At 67.5% G+C, this 9,855-nt stretch overlaps 1 protein-coding gene across 7 annotated transcripts in view; it reads left to right on the top strand.

Moving 5' to 3' along the window:
* Window positions 1-7,395, top strand: part of PLEC (plectin) — a 54,849-nt gene extending 47,454 nt beyond the window's left edge. For all 7 annotated transcript variants that reach the window (XM_062187892.1, XM_062187898.1, XM_062187895.1 and 4 more), the window contains one exon: window positions 15-7,395. In XM_062187892.1, the coding sequence (XP_062043876.1) occupies window positions 15-6,239 (6,225 nt within the window). In that variant the 3' untranslated portion in view covers window positions 6,240-7,395. The remainder of the gene's footprint in view (window positions 1-14) is intronic.
* Window positions 7,396-9,855: the final 2,460 nt, after the last annotated feature.

The following is a 9,855-nucleotide window of genomic DNA, read 5'->3' on the forward strand; positions in this document are numbered from 1 at the left end:
CCCGCTCTCCCCAGATGCAGACGGCGCAGCAGGAGCAGATGCTGCAGGAGACGCAGGCGCTGCAGCAGAGCTTCCTGTCGGAGAAGGACCGCCTGCTGCAGCGGGAGCGCTTCGTGGAGGAGGAGAAGGCCAAGCTGGAGAAGCTGTTCCAGGATGAGGTGGCCAAGGCGCAGCTGCTGCGTGAGGAGCAGCAGCGGCAGCAGCAGCAGATGGAGCAGGAGAGGCAGCAGCTGGCGGCCAGCATGGAGGAGGCCCGGCGGCGGCAGCGCGAGGCAGAGGAAGGCGTGCGGCGCAAGCAGGAGGAGCTGCAGCGCCTGGAGCAGCAGCGGCAGCAGCAGGAGAAGCTGCTGGCCGAGGAGAACCAGCGGCTGCGTGAGCGGCTGCAGCGCCTGGAGGAGGAGCACCGGGCCGCACTGGCGCACTCCGAGGAGATCACTGCCCTGCAGGCCGCCGCCACCGCCGCCAAAGCCCTGCCCAACGGCCGCGAGGTGCCCGATGGCCCAGTGGTGGCGGCAGAGCCCGAGCATGCCTTCGAGGGCCTGCGGCGCAGGGTGCCAGCCCAGCAGCTGCAGGAGGCGGGCATCCTGAGCAGCGAGGAGCTGCAGCGGCTTGCGCAGGGCCGCACCACGGTGGCCGAGCTCGCGCGCAGGGAGGACGTGCGGCGCTACCTGCAGGGCAGCAGCAGCATCGCCGGGCTGCTGCTCAAGCCCACCGGCGAGAAGCTGAGCGTGTATGCGGCCCTGCGGCGGCAGCTGCTGAGCCCGGGCACTGCCCTCATCCTGCTGGAGGCCCAGGCGGCCTCGGGTTTCCTGCTGGACCCCGTAGGGAACCGGCGGCTGACCGTCAACGAGGCCGTGAAGGAGGGCGTAGTGGGTCCTGAGCTGCACCACAAGCTGCTGTCAGCCGAGCGCGCCGTCACGGGCTACAAGGACCCCTACACGGGCGAGCAGATCTCGCTTTTCCAGGCCATGCAGAAGGACCTGATCGTGCGCGACCACGGCATCCGGCTGCTGGAGGCGCAGATCGCCACGGGCGGCATCATCGACCCGGTGCACAGCCACCGCCTGCCCGTGGGCGTGGCCTACGAGCGCGGCTACTTCGACGAGGAGATGAACCGCGTGCTGCAGGACCCGAGTGACGACACCAAGGGCTTCTTCGACCCCAACACGCACGAGAACCTCACCTACCTGCAGCTGCTGGAGCGCTGCGTGGAGGACCCCGAGACGGGCCTGCGCCTGCTGCCGCTCACAGACGCGGCCGCCAAGGGCGGGGAGCTTGTCTACACCGACTCCGAGGCCCGGGACGTCTTTGAGAAGGCCACCGTGTCGGCGCCGTTCGGCAAGTTCCGGGGCAAGACGGTGACCATCTGGGAGATCATCAACTCAGAGTACTTCACGGCCGAGCAGCGGCGGGACCTGCTGCGGCAGTTCCGCACGGGCCGCATCACGGTCGAGAAGATCATCAAGATTGTCATCACCGTGGTGGAGGAGCACGAGCAGAGGGGCCAGCTGTGCTTCGAGGGGCTGCGCGCCCTGGTGCCCGCCGCCGAGCTGCTGGACAGCAAGGTCATCGACCACGACCTCTACCGCCAGCTGCAGCGCGGCGAGCGCTCTGTGCGGGAGGTGGCCGAGGTGGATGCCGTGCGGCGGGCCCTGCGGGGCACCGGTGTCATCGCCGGGGTGTGGCTGGAGGAGGCGGGCCAGAAGATGAGCGTGTACGAAGCCCTGAGGAAGGACCTGCTGCAGCCGGACGTGGCCGTGGCCCTGCTGGAAGCCCAGGCCGGCACCGGGCACATCATCGACCCCGCCACCAGCGCGCGGCTGACCGTGGACGAGGCCGTGCGAGCCGGCCTGGTGGGCCCCGAGCTGCATGAGAAGCTGCTGTCGGCCGAGAAGGCCGTGACGGGTTACAGGGACCCCTACTCGGGGCAGAGCGTCTCCCTGTTCCAGGCCCTGAAGAAAGGCCTCCTGCCCCGGGAGCAGGGCCTGCGCCTGCTGGATGCCCAGCTGTCCACTGGGGGCATTGTGGACCCCAGCAAGAGCCACCGTGTGCCCCCCGACGTCGCCTGTGCCCGAGGCTACCTGGATGAGGAGACTAGCAGGGCCCTTTCGGCGCCCGCGGATGACGTCAAGGCCTACCTCGACCCCGGCACGCGGGAGCCGGTCACGTACAGCCAGCTGCAGCAGCGGTGCCGGGCCGACCAGCTGACTGGGCTGAGCCTGCTGCCACTCTCGGAGAAGGCCGCCCGGGCCCGGCAGGAGGAGGTCTACTCCGAGGCCCAGGCCCGGGAGACCTTCGAGAAGGCCGCGGTCGAGGTCCCCGTGGGCAGCTTCAAGGGCCGGCCGGTGACGGTGTGGGAGCTCATCAGCTCCGAGTACTTCACGGAGGAGCAGCGGCAGGAGCTGCTGCGGCAGTTCCGCACGGGCAAGGTCACCGTGGAGAAGGTCATCAAGATCCTCATCACCATCGTGGAGGAGGTGGAGACCCGGCGGCAGGAGAGGCTGTCCTTCAGCGGCCTCCGCGCCCCCGTGCCGGCCAGCGAGCTCCTGGCCGCCCGCGTCCTCAGCAGAGCCCAGTTCGAGCAGCTCAGGGACGGCAAGACGTCGGTCAAGGACCTCTCGGAGGTGGACTCCGTGCGCACGCTGCTGCAGGGCAGCGGCTGCCTGGCCGGCATCTACCTGGAGGACTCCAAGGAGAAGGTGACCATCTACGAGGCCATGCGCCGGGGCCTGCTCCGGGCCAGCACGGCCACGCTCTTGCTCGAGGCGCAGGCAGCCACTGGCTTCCTGCTGGACCCCGTGCGGAACCAGCGCCTCTACGTGCACGAGGCCGTGAAGGCAGGTGTGGTGGGCCCCGAGCTGCACGAGAAGCTGCTGTCAGCGGAGAAGGCCGTCACCGGCTACAAGGACCCCTACTCGGGCTCCACCATCTCGCTCTTCCAGGCCATGAAGAAGGGCCTGATCGTGCGCGAGCACGGCATCCGGCTGCTGGAGGCGCAGATCGCCACGGGCGGCGTCATCGACCCGGTGCACAGCCACCGCCTGCCCGTGGACGTGGCCTACGAGCGCGGCTACTTCGACGAGGAGATGAACCGCGTGCTGCAGGACCCAAGCGACGACACCAAGGGCTTCTTCGACCCCAACACGCACGAGAACCTCACCTACCTGCAGCTGCTGGAGCGCTGCGTGGAGGACCCCGAGACGGGCCTGCGCCTGCTGCCGCTCAAGGGCGCCGAGAGGCCCAAGGTGGTGGAGACCAAGCAGGTGTACACCGAGGAGGAGACCCGGAGGGCGTTCGAGGAGACGCAGATCGACATCCCCGGCGGCGGCAGCCACGGCGGCTCCACCATGTCCCTGTGGGAGGTGATGCAGTCGGACATGATCCCCGAGGAGCAGCGGGCCCGGCTGCTGGCCGACTTCCAGGCCGGCCGCGTGACCAAGGAGCGCATGATCATCATCATCATCGAGATCATCGAGAAGACGGAGATCATCCGGCAGCAGAACCTGGCCTCCTACGACTACGTGCGCCGCCGCCTCACCGCCCAGGACCTCTACGAGGCCCGCATCATCTCCCTGGAGACCTACAACCTGCTCCGCGAGGGCACCCGCAGCCTGCGGGAGGCCCTGGAGGCCGAGTCTGCCTGGCGCTACCTTTACGGCACGGGCTCCGTGGCCGGGGTCTACCTGCCTGGCTCCAGGCAGACGCTGACCATCTACCAGGCCCTGAAGAAGGGGCTGCTGAGTGCGGAGGTGGCCCGCCTGCTGCTGGAGGCCCAGGCGGCCACGGGCTTCCTGCTGGACCCGGTGAAGGGCGAGCGGCTGACCGTCGACGAGGCCGTGCGCAAGGGCCTGGTGGGCCCCGAGCTGCATGACCGGCTGCTCTCGGCAGAGCGGGCCGTCACCGGCTACCGCGACCCCTACACCGAGCAGACCATCTCACTCTTCCAAGCCATGAAGAAGGAGCTGATCCCCGCCGAGGAGGCCCTGCGGCTGCTGGATGCCCAGCTGGCCACCGGCGGCATCGTGGACCCTCACCTGGGCTTCCATCTCCCGCTGGAGGTGGCCTACCAGCGGGGCTACCTTAACAAGGACACGCACGACCAGCTGTCGGAGCCCAGCGAGGTGCGCGGCTACGTGGACCCCTCCACCGACGAGCGCCTCAGCTACACGCAGCTGCTCCGGCGGTGCCGCCGTGACGAGGCCAGCGGCCAGCTGCTGCTGCCGCTCTCCGACGCCCGGAAGCTGACCTTCCGCGGCCTGCGCAAGCAGATCACCGTGGAGGAGCTGGTGCGCTCCCAGGTCATGGACGAGGCCACGGCGCTGCAGCTGCAGGAGGGCCTGACGTCCATCGAGGAGGTCTCCAAGAACCTGCAGAAGTTCCTCGAGGGCACCAGCTGCATCGCCGGCGTCTTCGTCGACGCCACCAAGGAGCGGCTGTCCGTGTACCAGGCCATGAAGAAAGGTATCATCCGGCCCGGCACGGCCTTCGAGCTGCTGGAGGCGCAGGCGGCCACCGGCTACGTCATCGACCCCATCAAGGGGCTCAAGCTGACCGTGGAGGAGGCCGTGCGCATGGGCATCGTGGGGCCCGAGTTCAAGGACAAGCTGCTGTCGGCCGAGCGCGCCGTCACGGGCTACCGGGACCCGTACTCGGGGAAGCTGATCTCGCTCTTCCAGGCCATGAAGAAGGGCCTGATCCTGAAAGACCACGGCATCCGGCTGCTGGAGGCGCAGATCGCCACAGGCGGCATCATCGACCCCGAGGAGAGCCACCGGCTGCCCGTGGAGGTGGCCTACAAGCGCGGCCTGTTCGACGAGGAGATGAACGAGATCCTGAGCGACCCTTCGGATGACACCAAGGGCTTCTTCGACCCCAACACGGAGGAGAACCTCACCTACCTGCAGCTGATGGAGCGCTGCGTGGAGGACCCCCAGACGGGCCTGCGCCTGCTGCCGCTCAAGGAGAGGAAGCGCGAGCGGAAGACGTCGTCCAAGTCCTCGGTGCGCAAGCGCCGCGTGGTGATCGTGGACCCCGAGACGGGCAAGGAGATGTCGGTGTACGAGGCCTACCGCAAGGGCCTCATCGACCACCAGACGTACCTGGAGCTGTCCGAGCAGGAGTGCGAGTGGGAGGAGATCACCATCTCATCCTCAGACGGCGTGGTCAAGTCCATGATCATCGACCGGCGCTCCGGCCGCCAGTACGACATCGACGACGCCATCGCCAAGAACTTCATCGACCGCTCGGCCCTGGACCAGTACCGCGCTGGCACGCTCTCCATCACCGAGTTCGCGGACATGCTGTCTGGCAACGCCGGCGGCTTCCGCTCCCGCTCCTCCTCCGTGGGCTCCTCCTCTTCCTACCCCATCAGCCCCGCCGTCTCCAGGACCCAGCTGACCTCCTGGTCCGACCCCAGCGAGGAGACGGGCCCCGTGGCCGGCATCCTGGACACAGAGACGCTGGAGAAGGTGTCCGTCACAGAGGCCATGCACCGCAACCTGGTGGACAACATCACGGGGCAGCGGCTGCTGGAGGCGCAGGCCTGCACCGGGGGCATCATCGACCCCGTCACCGGCGAGCGCTTCCCCGTCACCGACGCCGTCAACAAGGGCCTGGTGGACAAGGTTATGGTGGACCGCATCAACCTGGCCCAGAAGGCCTTCTGCGGCTTCGAGGACCCGCGCACCAAGACCAAGATGTCGGCCGCCCAGGCCCTGAAGAAGGGCTGGCTCTACTACGAGGCGGGCCAGCGCTTCCTGGAGGTGCAGTACCTGACCGGGGGCCTCATCGAGCCGGACGTGCCGGGCCGCGTGTCCCTCGACGAGGCCCTGCAGCGCGGCACCGTGGATGCCCGCACTGCTCAGAAGCTGCGTGACGTCAGCGCCTACTCCAAGTACCTCACCTGCCCCAAGACCAAGCTCAAGATCTCCTACAAGGACGCGCTGGACCGGAGCATGGTGGAGGAGGGCACGGGGCTGCGGCTGCTGGAGGCCTCCGCCCAGTCCAGCAAGGGCTACTACAGCCCCTACAGTGTCAGCGGCTCCGGCTCCACCGCCGGCTCCCGCGCCGGCTCCCGCACTGGCTCCCGCGCCGGCTCCCGCCGCGGCAGCTTCGACGCCACCGGCTCCGGCTTCTCCATGACCTTCTCTTCCTCCTCCTACTCTTCCTCAGGCTATGGCCGCCGCTACGCCTCGGGGCCCTCGGCCTCCCTGGGGGGCCCCGAGTCTGCAGTGGCCTGACCCCCTGCCTGCACCCTGCCCCTCCCGCTCTGCATGCGTTCAGGCTCCCTGCCCAGGGCCGGGGTCTCTCTCGAACGTTTAAAGGTGTCTTCCTCCCAAGCTGTGCCTCAAGTTTAACCAAAAAAGACCAGACTAACACGTTAATCTCTCTCTCTTCCTCTCTCTCTCTCTTCCTCTCTCTCTCCGCTGTCCAGGCAGCTTGTAGTGGGGGGGGCAGGGCCAGCCCAGCCTCACTGACCACCTCACCCTCCTCGGGTCTCCCCACTCCCTTCTCCTTGCCACTCACCACAGCCAGGTGCCTTGGAGGGTCCAGAGCCGGGCCCCCAACCCACTCTTCCTCTCTCCCCAGGGAGGGCTCTGTCTAGGCAAGAGCCCCAGTCCTATGAGAGCCAGCACCCCCCCCCCCCCCGTGCCCACCTGCCAGCCCTAGCTGCCAAGGACTCCCCGGGCCGTCCCAGGCCGGCCAGCGTCTGCTTCCCGGCGTGTTGCCAGGGCAGGCCCGTGGGTATTGCTGGCGAAGGGCAGATGTCCCTGGCCAGCGTCTCTCCTAGCCTGCCCGGAGCAGCCGCTTCCCCATGGGAAGAAGAGGGTTCAGGCTTCAGAGCCAGCTGGCCTGGGCGCGGCCACAGCCCGGTCCAGTCCCTGCCCGGCTCCCACAGCTGCTCACGCCCCCTTCCCCGCCACACACGGCCCCAGGACCCAGGCCTCTTGGCTTCAGCCTCAGCTCCCTAGAAAGTGCCTTCCGTGTCTCTCCTGCTGCCCCAGGCCCACGGACTGAACCAGAGTGGGAAGCGGGCACTCCCCGTGGGGTGTGGCTGGGGGGTCCTCCTGCCGGGGTGCTACCGGCCAGGCCTGCTCCCAGGGAGCCCCAGCCCCCAGACGACTCAGCTCCTACCTGGCCCGGGGACATTGGCCGGGCTGTCTCCTGACCCCTAGCACCCCACTGGTGCCCCTCCCCCTCCCCGTTCCACCCAGCCCTTGCCCTTCGTGGCCCCCACCCCTGCTCCACCTCTGGCTGAGCTTTGCATGTTCCACTAACCTGGGCTGGCGGCAGGTGGAGGTGCCAGGTGCGCGGCGCCTCTGTGAGGGCAGAACACTAACCTGACCATGGGCAGGGGCCCTGCGGCCTCTGCCCCCAATAAAAGCAATTCCAGTCTTCCTGTGGGTCCTGCCTCGTTTCTGTGTCCCCGAGTCAGGGTGGCTGCTGCTGCCCCAGGCTCTGAGCTTGGCCGAGACAGGGGAGGAAGTGAGTGTCCGTGGGCAAGAAAACCTGGTGGTGGCTGGTGTCCAGGGTGGGGCCATGCCCAGGCCTGGCCTGCTGATGGTGGCCTGGCCCTGCTGCCCGGCCCGGCCCTCGGCCCAGGGCTGGCGCTGCGGGTGCTTGGGTCTCATGCCCCCCCTGCCCGTGGGTGAGCTGGCCCCTGGGGGCCAAGGGCATCTCTGGGGAAGGGTCCCGCCTTGCAGCTCAGCCACCATCTGCGCCTGGCCCCTCGGCCCCCACTTCCTGTGTTGAGGTGGCCCGACCTGGACTTGCTTCTCCAGGGCTCTGACTGGGTGCGGTTTCTGGGGGGACACACCCAGCCCTGCTGCAGCTGCTGGCCCTGGGGCCGGAGAGACGGCGCCTTCCTGGACCCCAGCTCTGGCTCCACTTTGCCCACGTGAGTTCTTCCCAGCTGCGGCCTGTTGATGGTCCGGGACCCCTGCCACACTACAGCTGTGTGCCACCCGGGCTGGGGGTGGGGCGGCCACGGCTCTTCTGTGGGCCCAGGACCCCTGAAGTGGCAGGGACAGGAGGCGTGTTCCCCAGCGGGTCACGGGGTGGTGGGAGCTGCTCCTGCTCCCACCCCGTGGTTCCTGGACCTGGACGGTCACCCCATGGATTTGGAGTGGACCTCGTCCTGGAGCGTGTCAGCACGGTCCTGAGATGTTGTCGCCAGGACGGCGCTGCCCAGCAGTGGCTCCTGGGAGGGAGCAGGAGACGTGAGTGCACAGCTGACCCCGGGTGACCTCTGCAGGGGGGAGGGGCCCGGCTAGCGCCTAAGTCACGTGGCTCTGTGGCTGGTGAAGCGTCAGAGGCCTCTAAGTTCTACACCGCTGGAGATAGGACGTTCTGCTGGGAGAGGGCGCCATGGCCCGCCCGTGCCCCTGCACCTTGGTGGCTCTGGGAATTCTGGGTAGCTGGTGTCTGCTGACCAAACCATTGGTCCATGAGTACTTTCGTCTCCTGGTAGACATCGGCTCTCAGCACAGACCCCACGCCCTGTGTCCATCTGGTGCTTCCTCTCTGTCTCCTGGTCCTCTCAGACCCTGACCAACCAGCCTAGTCCCTCCCTACGTGAGCTGCCGTCCTGGGCCTGTGAGGTGGATGGCCCAGTGCCTGGCAGAAGCTCTGGCCAGGGATTGCCCTACCCCATGTCCCGGTGCTGGGCCTGGGTGGAGCCCAGCAAAGCACACCGGCTGCCGTGAGCAGACCTGGACTTTGACCACTTCCGTCACCTGTCTCAGGGCCCCTCTGTGAGGCCAGGGCGTGGGCGGGGTGGGGCTGGGACACCCACCCGTGCAGCCTTCTGGCCTGCGCAAGCCTGCACCCAGGTGCCCACCTGGCCTTACCCTGGGTTCTCATGGAGCCCGCCGACCGGGGGCCTGCCGGGTCTGATGCGCCGGCTCCTGACCGGGGCCAGGGCTGCACAGTCCACTCACTTCATGGCAGACGGGACACCTTCGCTTCAGAACTGAGGGCCTGGGCTGCCGGCTCGGAGACTCCACACCCCACACCCTCACACAGGTGGGTACTTCTCGTACGAGGGGCTAAGTGGCGGGACTCGGTGTCACGGCCCCTGTCCTCGTCCCACTCCCCTCTGGGAAGCAGAGGCCTCCACGTGGCCCGGCGAGTGTGTTGTGAGCTGTGAAACCCAGAGAGCTCTTTGTGGAGGGACATGCCCGACATGCCCAGGCCTGCCACAGCCTTTGCCGCGGTGCCCGCCTCGAGCCTCGGCCGGCTTCTCCCGCTCCGAGTGCGCTCAGATTTCCCGCTGCTGCCCGCGTGTCAGGCTGGCTTAGCGGATGGGCGTGTCCTCTGTGAGGCAAGCAGCCCACGCCCGTCAGAATAGACTGAGACGAGACAGGGCCGAGGGCTCTGTGCTGGCCTCTGTGCCCACGTGATTGTGCACCTTTGTCCCCCCCAGCCCTCACCAGGTGCATGCAAACCCTGACCTCCTGCCTGTAGGGAAAAGGGACCGTGACCACATCACCAGACAGAGACCTTGTCAGGACGGGAGCGGGGCTTCAGGTGGAGGCCTTCGTGGTACGCTGGATCCGCTCAGGTCGTGTAGGGAGCTGACCAGTGAGTGGGAAAATGGTGACGTCGCCCCGTCCTCTCAGTGTTGGCACTACTGCTAGGCGGGGCTGCTCCAGCCGAGACGCTGTGCTCTTTGTAGCTTGTGATCCTGGCTAGGGTGGGTGGACTCCTCCTAATAGTGATCTTTTCTTTAAGATTTATTTTATTTATTTGAAAGAGTTACAGAGAGAGGTAGAGACACAGAGAGAGGTCTTCCACCCGCTGGTTCACTCCCTGGATGGCTGTAACGGCCAGAGCTGCACCGATCCGAAGCCAGGA

This window comes from Lepus europaeus, chromosome 4 (genome assembly GCF_033115175.1).
Source record: "Lepus europaeus isolate LE1 chromosome 4, mLepTim1.pri, whole genome shotgun sequence".
NCBI lineage: Eukaryota > Metazoa > Chordata > Mammalia > Lagomorpha > Leporidae > Lepus > Lepus europaeus.